The sequence below is a fragment of the Pangasianodon hypophthalmus genome, chromosome 29 (assembly GCF_027358585.1).
Source record: "Pangasianodon hypophthalmus isolate fPanHyp1 chromosome 29, fPanHyp1.pri, whole genome shotgun sequence".
In the NCBI taxonomy this organism is placed as follows: Eukaryota; Metazoa; Chordata; class Actinopteri; order Siluriformes; family Pangasiidae; genus Pangasianodon; species Pangasianodon hypophthalmus.
Genome location: NC_069738.1, coordinates 9,257,589 through 9,274,476, shown reverse-complemented (window position 1 = coordinate 9,274,476; position 16,888 = coordinate 9,257,589). Strand labels below are relative to the sequence as shown.

Below are 16,888 nucleotides of genomic sequence, written 5' to 3'. Positions count from 1 at the left end.
TGTATGTGCAGAGCCTGACTGCTGTGTAATGAGACATACAGGTTCAAGGCTGTTACTTTGGGGTGAGCTTGTGTTCAGGCCACCATCTGGACTCTTAACCTTACACAGTCTGCACTACTCATGCTTGATTTCATAACACTGAGCGCTTCTCACATTCAGCAAAGTAATGACTTAAACTTTTCACTTATTTTTGAATGTGTGATATGTTGGGAGTCGTTTATCAAACCGGATACAAATGAATCTATTCATAAACCTTTTGCAAGAGCATTTAAACAAGAAATGTGGTATTTATAAAAATCCAGTTAGGATCCTATAAAAATCTAAGTTGTATCCTATAAAAAGCTCACTATTATCAGCTTTGATTGACAGGCTTTGAACCATATAATTGAGTCATATAATTAAATGAGTTGCTGTGATTTTTATACTGTCAAGTTTAAATTGTTTATTTCAGTTACATGAAATTAATACATTTTGGGAAGCTCGGTCATTTCATACTGTATTAATGACTTTAGAAAGCAATCCAAAAGAGATCCATAAACTAAGACAAATTAGACTACTGATTCAATTACAACAAAAGAAACAGTGCCCTAAAAAAGAAGAAATAATTACTCTATGTCTGTTGTAGCTGATGCACTGCAGTGGCTGAGCTGCATTACTGGAAGATTTAATACACACTGCTTAGTCATTTTGTTGTTTTCAGCTCTCTGTGAGCCTTTTATGTCATTTTATGGGTGTCGGAAAATTGGTGATTTACAAATGAACAAAAAATTTCTGATGGATTCACAAACGTTTCGGAAACGCTGAGTTTCTTTGTACTCATGTATGTATGTTGATGAATGCCAACCATCCATAAATTACCAGGCGGGTGCATGGCTGATCTGCATTTGTTGACACCCAAAAAAACTCCATTAAAGGCAAAAGCTCACACAGCTGAAATGATGAGAGCAAGGCAATAAAAGACTTTCTCAGAGGTAAAATGAAAGTTAATTTGATTGACATCTATAAAAAAAATTATTTAACAAATTAATAGCCCCTAAAAAGGCCAAAATGTGGAGAAAATTAAAGTACAGAAAATTATGGCATTAGATGTGAATTAAGGTAATTAATGTAATTAATTAATTAATGTAATTTAGGTGAAAAGAAAATGGTTTGACCTGGTAGTTTGAGCTGTTTTTTGTTTTTTTTTTGGTGTCGCGGCAACTTTTGTTCAGAAATCCCTCCCACTCTCCCTGATGCCATGTTACAAAAGCAGAATGCATGTGTCCACAAGAAGCAAGTGGTCTACAGCACAATATATGGCACATTGCTTCTTGAAACATACCAGATCAGTCACTTATCGGTCACTTAGTGCTGGCTCTAATAACTTGTTTCACAGCAAAAAAAAAAAAACAAAAAACAAAAACAAAGCAAACAGAACCGACTTATACACCGAGCCGTTGCAGTGTGTGCTTCTTTGTGTGCAGAGTCATTTCTTCTTAAATAAATCCCTGCTCCTGCTCTTTATGTTGGCTTTCTTTCTTTCTTTTTTTTCATATTTAATATTTCTTTAGTTAATGCTGTTCATATGAAATGACTGGGTGTAATTGAAATTAAACTTGACAGCATAATCTGTATATAAAAGTGCAATAACTCATTGCAAATTATGTCTTCCTATGCATACATTTACACACACTCAGGAGCACAAGTAGCATACAAACATTTTTCTGAACTTACAGGATTTTCATGAATACCAAATTTCTTGTGTAAATGCTCCTAAGAACGAGTTACGAATAAATCCGTTCATATCCAGGTTGCTGGTGCAATATTAGTAACTATATTAATGTTCTTTATTGTCTTCGTAAAACCTATATCTCAGATTTTATTTGCAGTTGAAAGCAGATAAAGCATTTGTTTTTCACAGAAGATCTAAAGTGGATCTGTGCACATCTATTTACATAGGGGATGTAGGTGCCATTTGGGATTCAGCCACTTGAGATGTGTGAAGTATTAGCTTTTCATCTGGCATTTTGTATTTCACGCTTGCATGTGTGTATGTGTGTGTGTGTGTGTGTGCTCTATTCAGTCAAATACACTTTCACTTCAGTAAATAGTCTACATCTCTTTAAAACCTATTAAACATTTCACTAGAGAGAGAGAGAGAGAGAGAGAGAGAGAGAATTATCTCTGTTCACTGAATAAGATGTGCACTCTGCTACCTGAGATGTGCTAATGCTATTTTTATTCTTGTGTAGGATCTTTTCCCTGTCATGGTTCACTGAATCTAATTGCTTAATGTTTTCTTTATTATTACATACCCATAAGAGCACCAAGAAGATGCATGGCTACAGACTCTACCTCATAGCCATGTGTTGAGTTTTTAAGCCCTTGGTGAGGTCCGAACGTCCTCGTAAATAAGAATACATAACAGAAAATTCAGATCCTATGAAGAAAAGTGTTAAGTTTTGGGTTAGGTGTAATGAGCTGAAGGTTATGGTTATGGAGTTAGGTGTACTGAGAACTGAGAAAGGTTAGGGTATGTAGCATTCAACAGCACTATTCCACTCCCACTACCCACTACCTGTTTTCTCAAAGCTGACTGATCAGAAGGTGTTGATTAATTTTCTCTCAGATCAGCTCAAACAGTAGTTCTATCTTCAAGGCAAATCACAGGTTTATATTAATGCACATGTTCTAATACATTATCGTTTCTATAGTAACAACTTACACTGGAAGCTGGATAGCAAATGCTGAATATAAATAGTTGATAAGGTGAAGTTTTCTCTCAGGAGATTTTATTTCATATTTTTGGAAGACATCTTCAGTGTCAGTGCCTTGTACCAGTCAGAGGTAAAGCTGCTGCTTTAAGATTTCTGACACTGGAATGTTTTTAGGATAACATGGCAAACTTCAAGAGAAAGAAAAAAGAGAACGTGGTGAGGGAACAACTGTTTATAGCTGTTATAACATAAAAGATAACGGAAACTAACTTGTCTCATCGACATTCTGGTCTCATGGTATATGAGGAATAAAACACTTTGGGACATGCTGTTATTGGATAATAATCAACACTGGGGTGGTAACAGTAACTCCGCTTCAAGTCAGCCACATCACACCACTCTATGTTTGATTATTCTTCTATAACAGCACGCCCTGTCATGTTTTATTCCTTACAAAAGAAGAAGCTACTGGCAGACTGCTGAAAAAAATACAGGGAATTTGGGCTGGAAAACTTGCAAGAAGCAACAATATACAAATGATCCAAGTGAAAAAAAGTCTGCTTGTGCTTTAAGGCAGAGAAACAAAATCTTATTTCGCCCAATGAACGATCAAGCCAAAAGATTATACAGCATTTATAAACTAATAATATTTGGGAGGGAGGGGGGTCGGCTGGAGTGCCAATATTACATGTCAAAGAGCTCAAACGAAACTAAACAAATGAGATCTATTCCCAGCAGAGGAGCAGAAAACAAGCCCATTTCAAAAATATAAGCAAGCGTGTTAGTGCTTCAATTATTCATTACAAACAAACAGCGCAGCCAATCTACCCCGTCTCTTACCATCTGTTGCATATTAAAATGGATTTAATTGCTTTATAGGAAAAAAAAATCAGGCAAGAAAAAGTTAATAAACGCCACAATTTGCTGTTCTGGCAAGCTCTCGCCTCCGCTCACACACGTGTCCTATAGCAAGCAAGACAGTTCTTTATGAATTTCTTCATTTTCCCTTCTAGAGAGGGGACAAAAATTCCATGTTTGGTGAGGATTGGAAATCTCTAGCCATATAAATGTCATTATAAAAAAATAACTCAATGTCAAAGTCTCAATGTTAACATGCCAAAGCAGCTTGTAATGGCAGAATTGTAAAGATTGTAGTTATGATAAAAGATAGGTCATGACAAGATTTTTTTAGCTCTCTAAAAAATATAATTGTTTTTTTTTTTTTTAATATATCAAATGCAGTTTGTGGTTAGTATGTCATTGTGGTTAGCTGAGATCTAAAAGCATCAGGTGCCTGCCCTGCTCCATGCCTTGCTATGACAGAAAGCATGCAGGACTTTATTGTAGCATGCATTTTCTCTTCCCAGGTCTCTCCAGGCGCCATGCTACTAATGCGAGTTGTGGAAGACTTCATTCATCTCATCGGTGAAGCGCAAAAGCCTTTCCAAAGCTTTCTTGCTGTCACCACTAACCTCAGTGAGTGCTCTTAGCAGCTACAGAATTCAGAGATGTTGAAGGCTACAGTATGTTGGAATATGAACCTTTGAAAGATGCCTATATGGTGTGATGGGATTACAGGAAGCCATCCACCCTGAAACATATTTCATATGTTTATACTGAAAAATTTGTAATGTGCTTAGTGATTCTGGTGCTAATTTGTAATTTGGTTGGTTCTGTATGTTTGTTATTGCTGCAATAAGTTGTGACATTGCCACTCTGATGTGACAAAGAGACATTGCTAAAGATCTTAAACATAATTTTCAATGATATCGAATATAAGTGATAATGGTCAGGGTTTGCTGTTATCACTTCTTTCAAGAAAAAGCTTCTGTCACCATTTTCCAGCGATATTTAATATCATATCAATGATCCAATCCAAAGTAGAAGTGGTGGAGACAACAAATGTTGGACTCCAAGTTTCAGAATGCAAGGCAGCTATGTGACGCAGTTAAACTGAGTTACAGCACAGACTAGTTAGCTAGTTATCAATCTAAAAGATGATGAGCACAAAAACATTGATGGTGGTATCAGCATGAAAGGTGAAGCTTTGGAAGCTTATCTGTTTGACCAGAGTGTACAGATGAAGAGAGCTGGAGAGATTAAGGACTAAAGCACTGCTGCATCGCTCTCTTTATCTAGAGATGAAACGAGGAATAATTTCCAGTGGCATCGCTATCAGCAGGCAGACGGCAGTGTAGAAAAACAAACATGGACCAACAATGCCTATGAAAGCTGTTTAAACTACAACTTAGAAATTCATCACAAAATAAATCTTGCATGCTACTGAAGATCACATCTTAATTATAAAGATTAATATGCAAGGCGTTCAGGGTGGACTCTCAAAGTTTCTGCTATTTTTCTCTCTCATTAGTAATCAATATCCAACGAGAGCCAGTGTCAGCTGTCTCCAGCGACATTAACTTCCCTATGAAGGGAAGGAGGGGGATGAAGGACTGGGCACGCTCAGCAGAAGACAAGCTCTTCATCCCTAAAGAAGTCTTCAGTCTGTCCTCTGATGGTGAGTCAAAAATCTGAACTTCTATTATCTGTAGATTTCTTTTCCTGAACTCTGGAACAATAAGTTTATTTCACTTTACATACAAATAGAGCATCAGTTTGACTAGCATTGAGTCAATATTCAATCTTCAATCTTGTTCCTTTGTTCTACCCATACTTTCTTTCACATGTCTCTCTCTCTCTCACAAATGTCTCTCACTATCTGTCAACATATCTTTTCCCTTCCTCTCGCTGGTCCTGTTCAAGCTATGAGGACCTCAATCACCCTAAGGTCCAAAGTGAGAAATTGATCACATTACGGAGGAAGAGGGCAATGGGGGAACGAAAGAGAGTGGAGGATGGAGGGGAGTTGGGAGCCGAGGTCAGAGGAGGATGCTCATTTCTCTGGGAGCTGGGAAGTTAAAGAAGAGGTGGTACTGCCAGAGGGAAAGAAAAAACCTAGTTAGAGTGAGGGCATTAAAGATCAAGATCGAGGGCTACACAGAATGACATGGAAAATAAAAAACAGGCCATGGTAGAGAAAATGGATGCCACTCCAGTTAACAGCTCCTCCCACTCCTCCTACAGGCTAAGCCATTAGATCTGACAGCCCTCATCCCCACCCCCTGCTGTGGGTGTTAACATGCCCTGCACTATGTGTGATATTATGCCAGAAAGAAGAAATGCCTTATCAGACACTGACTTTGTTCAAATGAAAACTGTGAAAACGAAGAGGTGAATTCCATTCAGGACTTGTCAGACCTGGTGCAGTTTTGGACTGTGATGGCCGATTGTTATCCTGAAGATGTGCTAGAATTGAGCTGGGCCTTGCTCTTTGGGAGAAATACACTGCTTGAACACTATTTTCAGTTCAATTTATTAGTTATGGGAAAATACATGCAGTCAAGTGTTGTGGTCTCTAGATCTGATTTGAAGAAGGAAGCACATGACAGCGTTATGTCAAGAAGAATAAGTAATGTTTTGCCAAGCAATCTGTCAGAGCTAAAACAGATATAACATGAAGAATGTGCGGTGAGGTGGGATGTAGTGGATTCAACATTACAACTAAGAGAATGAAGAGCATTTATCACTTTTGACTAGCGTCATGGACTCGAAAGAGGAAATATTTGTTTTTATTCTGTTTTTAACTTGAAATGGGAAGAATAAATGCATACGTACATTCATCTTTAAACATCCAACTTTTTTTTTAAAACAAGCTAGGTTGTCACTTCAACATCAGATTAAAAAAGTGCAGACAAAAGTTTGCATCTCTCTTTCTAAATGTGAGACAGCCTAAATATTTGTATTGCCATCATTTACCATCTTTAAACCTGCCTTAATCTCTTTCCTTAGCCCTGCGAGGCTCCAGATTGGCACAACAAAAAAGCATTCACCCGTATTGAAGACTGTGAGTTCCAATCCCTACGATGCCACAGCCATCCATGGCAAAGAGTCAAAAGAGCAAAATTGGTCATACTCTCTGGGTGGGACGGATGGCCTATTGTCTCTCCTCTGTCAATCACAGCAGGACTAGCCAATCATGGGCATATGTGAGTTTATGTATGCAGAAGAGGGCAGACAGTGCTTTCCTCTGGGTGTTCAAAAATATGTGGAGATGGCTTCTGGTGTCTCAGAGGAAGCAAGTGTTTGCCCCACCTTTCGTGGTTGGTAGCTGTTGGGTGATAAGTGAGAGTTAGTTTGTGGGTGGGAACTGGCAAATGACCAAATTGGGGAAAAACATATGGGAAAAAAGGGGGTCTGTGATACAGATGCCAACCCAAGTATTTCAGCAGACTGAACCAAGCAGTTGAAACTACAGCTAGTGTTTTTTCATATGTTAATTGGCTTTGCTACAGTATTTTTTCAAGTGCTTTTTTTGGTCTGCTGAAATACATTGGTGGGTTGACATCCAGACTGCAGTATGCCAGTTGATGTCCCCTGAACCTGAGCATACCAAAGAAATTAAGGACGTTATAAAGGCAAAGGCAAAGATGTTTTTTTGGGAGCTACCTCACATTTAGAACGAGAAAAATACAAAATTATGTAACCTGTTTTTCTTCACTATTAACATCTTAAAATACACTGTCTGAACATTTTTATTATTTGTGAGCCCCGTGATAGACTGGGGACCCATCTAGTCCCTTGCACCTAGTGTTCCCGGGATAGGCTCCAGATCTTCTATGACCTTGGCCAGGATAAAGCAGTTACTGAAAATGAATGAATATTGCTCTTGATAATGATAAGTACACCAGCTCAGTAAATATATGGACGCTATACAATATTTACATGTATTATCTAAGCATATGCAACCTTATACTTGACTGTACATTTCTAAACACCAGCATCTGGTTGGTAAAAAAGAACAAAAATGGTGTGAAGCATAATGCAATGGTGTTTTTTAGTACTAAATTGTTGATCCCTTGCTGTTTAAACGTATAACATGTTATGATAGCTAAAGCTGTCTCAATCTGTACTCTTTTTTACTGTTCAGTTATGTGCTATTAATCATTCATCTTCAGTAACTCGTTTATCCTGGTCAGGTTCATGGTGAATCCAGAGGTGGTTCCAAAAACACTGGGCATAAGGTGGGACTAAAACCATGGATACACACATTCATAGTGAAGGTCAATTTAGTCTAGCCAATTTACCTCCCTTCCTGCTTTTGGGAAGTGGGTGGAAACCAGAGAGCCTGGTGGAACCGCATGTGGACACAAGGAGAACATGCAAAACTCCATATAGACAGTAACCAGTAAGTTTGAGGCAGTGATTCAATGCACCTTGCCACTGCAAATTTACAGTGAACTATTCGGTAGACTATTCGCTGGTTCATTTTGTCAAATGTCAGAAGTCATAGTGCTTGTTTTTGAACATTGAAAATATGAGAAGCGGGAGAATCAAATGCACCATGCTTAAAGCTTAATTAGACATTAGATCTGATTCAATTCAACTGAGTGCCTTGCTTTTATCAAATTTGGCTTCTACTGGACCAAATCTTTACAAAAACATAGGCGTCGGTTGCTGTTATGCCTCGTCTACTCGCCATTAAGGTTCTTATGGTTAGATGCCTGCTGCACCTCCTCTATTCCTCTGTCATTTTGGTCTATCCGCTGCAGCCAATTCTCTCCAACTTTGATATTTTCTGCAGTTGAACATAATCCCTAGAGACTTGGCTCCACACCAGAGCTCAGCATGTCCCAGGAGAAGAAGGGATTGGATGGAGAAGAAACAGAGGCAAGAAACCAAAGGCATCATGAGAGAAACAAACGTAGCCACATGCAAGGAAGCAAAGATAAAAAGGTTCATGAGGAAAAAAGTGTGTTTATGGGAAGAACCAAAAAAAACATCGAAAAAGCACAGATGTGAGTGAAGAGAGACTGCTGAAAAAATGCATCAGGGGAGGATTGGGCAGAAGGTTGGAGATCTGGACTGGTGGGTCACATCTATAAAACCCTTCTGTCCGTCTTCGAAATGTCACTAAAATTGTCCAGACCGGCTCAAAGTCCTTATGTCAGACAACTTCTTAAATCCTGTGCTGCTTGTGTGTTGTTCTCCATCTGTCAGTCAGGAGTGGATAAAGGAACCTGAATGTCAAGGGTTTTAAACTGACACAGCTGCTGCTTTGATGATTGTTGATGGCATAATGGGCATATGGCATATCTGCGATGGTGGGAATGTTATTTGCTACTTTAGCCACTACTTTGTTAGCGTTGTTGTAATAAGCCTTTCAGAAGTCTATTTATGTTTTTCATGTCTTGTTTGCAGAATCGGATGAGGCTTCCTACTTTGTTATTGGAGCCATTCTTTACCGCACCCTTGGCTTTATTCTCCCACCACCGAAGTAAGTGTGCTTAAGAATACACACAAACCCTGCAAAAACTATCAGTTCTGGAAAACTATACAGAAATCTATAGCAAATTTCTGCAAAAGGTGGAGCATGGTAAATTATTTACATAAAATTATATTATAATGTGATTCAAGTCCATGTAGAATCACCTCAACAACTTTACAAATATTTGTCAAGTGTCTAAAAACACTGAAATGAATAGAAAATACAGAATGAATAGTACTAATTCTATTAATGTTAATAACTATAGCTTGCCTCGTTCCACTGCCTTAGTAACCTCTTACTTGTTACTCCTTGTGATTGTGTGCTTTGCTTTTCCTCAATAGATTGCACCAATCTTTCAACCTATTTGAGCCTCATTTTGCAGGATTCCTGTTGTTTTTCATGGTAAAAAAAAATGTACAATTCAAACGCAATGGAAAAAAAGACAATTCCAGTGCGCCGATATGACTCTATAGCGCATCTTTGAAATTTCCTTCATAGTTCTGAAATGGTAGAATATATATAAGCTTTAAGCTTTTCATAAGCTTTAACATTAGTATTAGCTGTGGAAAGTTGTTAATACTCTGATATCATTTCAATATCACTTTGCATGTGTAGAGGTGAGTGTAAGAGGTGTGTTTTTTAATCCCACTGCTGCCCATTCCCTGGAGTTATTTTTGTTATCTTTAAGGCTAAATAAAATTCTAATTAAATCCTTGCACTGTGGCAGCACTGTGGCAGCACTGTGGCAGAGGGAATTTGGTTGTGACCTGTGTCAAAAAGAGTTTTCCAGAGCCACAGGTTGCACATCACTATCCAATCCCACTCAGCTAGTTTAGAGTCAGATCTGTGGCACATTTCAACTCAGTGACACTGAACATGGTGAAAAAAATCCTAGATGCTGCTGTAGACATGCTGCATGCTCTAAGTTTCCGAATCAACGGTTTCATCTGAGCTGCCAGTTCACCCACAAAAGAGCATTTTAAGAACTGGTACATGCTTAAGCAGTGTAACATGACAGAATTTTATTGCAGATGTCATTTATTGCACCAACTGATTTACTTTTCTTTGTTAACATGTAGTCTGAAAAAAGCATTAAAGCTGGAAATGTAATTTGTAGCCTGTGTATGACTGTTAATTGAAGTGCAGTTTGATGCGTTCTTTGCTGTAGAAATAAAACCGCTTAAAAATAGTGATGTCCTGAAACAGTTTTAATTATGGAAAATTGGCTAGTCAAGAAGTTGATTTGCTGGCCGACTAATAAAATTAGTAGCCCTGCAACTCCTACTGTGTACAGCTGTAATCTGGAGAAAACAATTGCTTAAGTGGATCCAAAATAGGTTTTATGGAGCCAGCTACTTTAGCCTACATGACAACTGATCTAGCTTGTTACTTTTTCTGATAGTTAGCAAGCTATAAAGAAAGTGGCTATGAAAATCGCTAATGAAATTCCCCTAATGTGCAGTTGATTAAAATATTTGGCTCTGACTGTAGTGGGCAGTTATAATCATGTGACACTGGTTATTCTCACTTCTATTTCATTAGCAGAAATCAACAGGAGAGTGTTAAAAGCAATGCCGCACCTGTGTTTGAAATACCTCAGCTGGCTGTGTTTTCATGTGAAGCGGCAGCTTCTGAGGAATACTTTATGGCATTTTTTTGTTTGTTTATTTGTTTTTTTTTTCAATTAAGTGTCATACCTCTGCTAGAACCAATCTAAGATTCTCCATGCTATCTATATTGTAATATTCTCCCGGGGGATGCATCATAAACCACTTGGCATGCGGTGCATTACTTAATCCTATAATCCCTCAAGAGACAATCTATTGTTCTCAGTACCTTCTGTTACCATTTCTCTGATATGACTAATGCATCTGTTTTATCCCCAGGGCAGAAATACTCTGTCATTGCACGTTATAGGAATGAATAGAAGAATCTGCGTTCAAACTGAATAGATGCAACCAGCTTTGGTTAATTAAATTCCTGGGTAGAAAGTGTCGTTTCGGACATGCTATGCACAATGTTTGTCCATGCAACTAATTTCATCAAGGCCCTTCTGCATGCTAGTGAGGGCTGGGCTGCAGGACTTCTCATGCTGCATAGAGGAAAAGTTTAAATAATGAATAAAAAAAGGTATGTGTCATGAACTAAGAGGCCAAGTGCTTGTTTCAGTCAACCCCAGCACTGTTGTTCAATCCATCCTCAAAAACCACATCAGTGCCCTTTGCCCTTACTTCAAAGTTAGACCCGTCCTCACTGCTGCTCACTTTGATCTAGATTTTTGGCCTACTCAGTTGCACACTTGTTTACTTCTTGTTTCTGGCTAACACTCTCTTATACTCTTCTATTCTCTGTATACTTTTACGAGTTGAGGGAAAGGCCCTGCCATCCAGGTCAATATTCCTGAGGGAGCTTGCTTGTTGATAAATATGGATGGGATCGTGGCTGTTTGTTCAGTTTAGATTTGAGTCTCATTAATTTTCTCCCAAGAGCACACAATCTTCTCTCTCGCTCTTGCTCTCTCTCTCTCTCTCTCTTTTGAGGGAAAACATGGCTGTTCCCTCTTTGACCCAACTTCACACGCACACAAATATACAGGCAAACTGGAACTAGCTAGACAGCTTAATGTTCTGCACGGTGGAATGCATTGCCTATGTAAGGAATAAAAAATTACAGGGTGTGCTCTTACAGGAATATCCTGTAGTTCCATCAAATCCAAAGTTGATTATTTTCCAGTAATATCACATCCAGAATTGTTTTATTCCTCTTATACCACAGCAGTTTGTCAGTGCTAACATTTTTTTATTCATTAAAGAATGACATATCGTTCTTTTTATCAGTTTATAGCTTTGTTTCATGTTGTGGAATGCTCGTGAAGTTAGCTGTTCTTATCACTTATGTTATAGTGGCTAAACCTTCATTCCCTCATCAGCCTCTTGAAGTTAATACAGCAAAAAATGTAGCTTGTCATGTTACTGAGAAAATGCAATGTCCCCTAGGATTACCAAACGAAGGAACAACTTTACTTACTCCAGTGCTGACATTAGAGACTCCCTCCAAAAATGCTATAACAAATATAGTTATTTTATGTGCCATATCTGCCATATAAGCCTCTGTGCAAGTTTTTACTATAGAAAAGTAATGTGTAACACATATAAACCTTGCAGCAGGACCTACTATCAGAGCTGCTGTCATAGAATATTAATTAGCCCCTGAGCATTCAGCAGCAATGTGCTTTCATTTAATTTTACCTCATCACTTCCTGTGTTTTTGTTCTTTCCTGTCAGAGATCCTTTGGTGATCAGCTCAAAGATTTTAAGCGTCACAGTACGTCCCCTACCCAAACCCACCGAGCCAGTGGTAGTGGTGGAACTGGCACCTCTGCTGAATGTAAGTAACCCATCACTCCACACAAACAATCAACATCATCTAAACAGTTCAATATTTGTGCAAATGCATGCTGTACTTCAGTTATTAAGTGTGTGTTATATATCTCATTACCATGATCCAGGCTTCTGACCTTTTAATAATAATCTCTCTATATAATCTTGAAATAATTATCCCTACATGGACTGACATCATGTGTGACCTATATGCTGTATGCTTGTTAATCCATGTTAACACCGTATATTTGTGATGAACATATAGCCTGGGAAAACTCCTAGTTTTGGCACAAATGTCAATGCAATATAAACATGTAGCTAAATATTATAGTAGATGTTATTGTGCTCTATCCAGCAAAATATCCAGCAAGTCTTTGATTTCTCAATTAGTAAAATATACTTGATATATTATGGCAAAATTATAGTTATAAAAGTATAGTATAGTATATACAGTATATATCAATCTCATGTGTGTGGGAATTACATTTTTATTTTCATTATAATGAATTTTCACTATTGCAATAAGAACATTTTCAGTACTTCTTCTTTGTCATTTTTGGCATAAAAAATATAAAAACTGATTCTTTTCTGGCAAAGATACATGATCCAGTATTTTGTTTTAATGGTCAGACATGCATAGTTGCAGGTATTGCACCTAGGATGTAAGTGTGTATCACTGTGGGCTTTGTTATAGACATTTTGAAAATCATAGTCAAACTTCCAGGCATGGGTCAAAACACAAACATCAACAAGGCATAATCTATATTTCGAAACAAAGATACAAGCAAAGGTCTGAAAAACTGAATCAATAAACAATAAGAGAAACAACAAGCTCAGATTTCGCTGTGAGTTAGGAACAGGACAAACAGGAGGGTAGAAATAGACAACTAATCAAATTGAAACACAGAACAGCTGAACACATTAGGGTAACAAGCAAACGATAGGATGGAGAGAGGACCAAAAACTAAACAAGTGAGAGCCACACTTGTGGAAAGGGGGATTTGTGGCATACAGTTATGATTGCCTTAACTGAAAAATACATTTTACATTTGTACAATAAATGTATTACACTATAAAACAGTGTGAAACCGTATCATCACTGTGACATCATCATTATCACCACCATTATGCCATTGTCTAAATTGATCAAGCCTTTCTTAAAAAGATCATCAGAATTGAATGCTTCATGGAGAATTAGAAGGGGAGGGGTCAGGGGTGGTTTTTTTTTAGGTGGCAGCTGTCAACATGATTTATTGCATCAAATAAATGGATTTTACAAAGATTAAATTAGACATAATGTACAGTTTGTGGACACCTGAACATCACAGCCATATTTGCCCCTTCCCCAAACTCTTGTCACAGAGTGTGAAGCACACAATTGTCTAAAATGTCATTGTATGCTGTAGCATTGCAATTTCCATTCACTGGAACAGGAACTAAGAGGTCCAAACCTGTTCCAGCATGACAATACCCATGTGTACAAATTGAGCTCCATGAAGACATGGTTGGCCAAGGTTGGAGTGGAAGAACTTGCGTGGCCTGCACATGACCTCAACCCCACTGAACACCTTTGGGATGAATTGGAACGCAGACTGCCCATGGCCTCTTCACCCAACATCAGTGCCTGACTTTATACTTTTGGCTATATAGTGTACTTATCCATCAAGTACTATGTTCACTTGCACCTCCATTTAAGTTGAATCCCATTTTCAAATGCCATTGGTTATCCTAAAGTATGTGCAAGATAATCTGATAACTAATTCAATAAAGATCTTATAACAGCAGAACTCCAAGTCATGAAAGAGTGACAGTTAAATTTGCACTTACTGCTATTTTTTTTTCACTTTACTAGTAAGCATTTAAAAAATAAATTTAAAGTGTGCCTTTTTGAAGACTCTGTTTTGTTTGCATAGTGTTTTTTTTTTCTTTATAGTTTGCAGCACACAAAAAACAGAAATATATTAAAAAAAAAAACACTATCAGATTCAAAATCTGAGGCCATATTCACCAGTAATCTCACCTTGCCACTAAGACTGCATTCAGACTGCAGCAGCATGAAGCATTTTCATACCTGCAACCCATTCATTTTCTGATGATAGTGAGAGCAGCACAAAGCAGGCAAGCTGAGAATTTCTTAAATTTATACAAATGAGAAGCCGATATCACTGGGAGGCAGTTAATCAGATTGTTTTAGGTGCCGTGGGTCTCACCATGAGTCATGTCCACGGTCATGGTCAAGCTGTGCCGAAGTGAGTGCAGAGCAAGATGAAAGATACACAGCTGCATTGTAGGAAGTAAAACATGATTACAATAGTACAATGACTGAAAGTCACTTTTTATAGCCAGTACACCCAAGTGTGAAGTAGCAAAATTCTATTTAATATTTATTTAGTATTTAATATTCAAATGTGCACCGAGTGCTAAGAGAAATGCACTGGTTGATACATGTATGAACATTCAGTAGAACGTAGAAGTACATTCAAGATTTAATTACATTTAAGAAAAAAGAAAAAGATATCAGAAAGCTTGAGTATATCCAGCCTGTATACTATGGTGCATCGATCTAACCTATAACTATATAGCCAAAGGTTAGATCATCACACCAATATGTGCTTGTTGAACATCCTATTCCTGATTTATTCCTCCTTTGCTGTTACAATATTCTCTACACTTATGGGAAGAATTTCCAGTAGATTTTGGAATGTGGCTGTGGTGATTTGTGTCCATTCATCCACAAGAGCATCAGTGAAGTTGGGCACTGATGTTGGGCGAGATGGTCTGGCACACAATTACCGTTCCAATTCATCTCTAAAGTGATCAGTGGGGTTGAGGTCAGGGCTCTGTGCAGGCCACGCAAGTTCTTCCACTCTTCCAATCTTGGCACACCGTGTCTTTATAAACCTCGCTTTGTGCACAGGGAGAGTGTCATGCTGGAACAGGTTGGGCTTCTTAGTTCCAGCGAAAGGAAATTGTAATGCTACAGCATACAAAGACATTCTAGACAAATCTGTACTTCCAACTTTGTGGCAACACTTTGAGGAAGAACCACATATATGTAAGTGTGAAGGTCAGCTGTCCACATACTTTTGGCCATATAGTCTTAATGCACTTCACTCTGGCTACCTATACATGCTTGTTCTGTGTGACTCACACCCAGAGCATTACTGATGCTAAAACTTTCTAGTTAAGAATGTCTTCTAAAAAATTATTTACAAAACTGCTGAGCGAAAGTTTTACTAATGGATTCCTAAGCAAAAAAAAAAAATATGGGTGAGGTTGAGCATGATAACTATGGATGATGATACATGAGTGAATGTTGACAGTGATTGGCTGGTGCAGTAGCAGGCTGTGTTGTAACAAAGTAAAATCCAAAGACACAGTCGTAAAAAATAAATCTAAAATGATTTCATACATAAAAACAAAAATCCAAACGCTTACACACTATGTATACAACGTATAGTCGTTATTAGTGCTTAAATATCCATACATGTGTCTGTATTCAGATTTAAAACTGAAATGGGCGTGGTCTAAATCAGACGTTTTTTTTGTGTGCGTCAACTAAATATGAAACCTACAACTGGAAAATTCTGGAAAATGCTTGGTGTGTGTGTGTGTGTGTGTGTGTGTGTGTTGGGGGGACAGGACCCAGTGGTAGAAATAGCAGCACTGTTAGCATGGTATGTGAAATCCTCACTCAGTTCTCCTCACTATTTCACTCTAGTATGTAATTGGTCTCACCTAGAGATGTGCATGGTACTGTTTTTTAATTCTGCTCACATATTTCTCTGATATTTTCTAACGAATTTAGTTGGTTCTATTTCCCAAAATATAAGCAAAGTAGCAGCTTAATATAATTGAGGCAGTTACTAATGACCTTTGCACGTTCAGGTTAATGAGCATGGTCATTTTATTTAATTTTTAATGAAATCAGGATATCAGTTGGGATTTCAGTTATGAGTTTACCGTGCAGATTGCTTCCACATCAGCCAATCACTGTCAGTATTCATTTATCAAGCATGCAGTCATCCATAGCAATGGAGTCAACCCTGCCATTTCTCGTAATTCTCTTAATCCTTAGCAAAGGTTTCTCTTGAATAGGTTTTAAGGAGAAAGTCTTTGTTATTACCCCTTGGAAGAACTCTTAGTGATGAGATTCTTTATGAATACAACCTCAGGACTTGTTATATGATAATGTATTTATCTGATACCATCATACTTTATTTCATTTGCTTTTTATTGCATCTCTGCATATTTAGGTAGTGGTGTTTTTTTTTTTTTTTTTTTTTCTTTTCTTTTCTTCCTGGCAGTGACTTTCAGACTAACATGCACCTTCATTCTTCACATGAAAATAGTAGGAGAGAAAACCTCCAGTACTGTACATCACATATTACCACTAAATAAGTAAACACCATGGAGGCTCCTGTGTTAACGTGCTGCAACTGCGGCTAAAAAATCAGGAGAGAATTCTGACATTTTAAGCCCTCAAC

At 37.9% G+C, this 16,888-nt stretch overlaps 1 protein-coding gene across 10 annotated transcripts in view; it reads left to right on the top strand.

Moving 5' to 3' along the window:
- adgrb2 (adhesion G protein-coupled receptor B2) overlaps window positions 1–16,888 on the top strand; it is a 394,590-nt gene that overhangs the window by 227,655 nt on the left and 150,047 nt on the right. For all 10 annotated transcript variants that reach the window (XM_053231516.1, XM_053231523.1, XM_053231522.1 and 7 more), the window contains 4 exons: window positions 4,064–4,172; window positions 5,068–5,214; window positions 8,955–9,030; window positions 12,306–12,408. In XM_053231516.1, coding sequence (XP_053087491.1) covers window positions 4,064–4,172; window positions 5,068–5,214; window positions 8,955–9,030; window positions 12,306–12,408 — 435 coding nt within the window. The remainder of the gene's footprint in view (window positions 1–4,063; window positions 4,173–5,067; window positions 5,215–8,954; window positions 9,031–12,305; window positions 12,409–16,888) is intronic.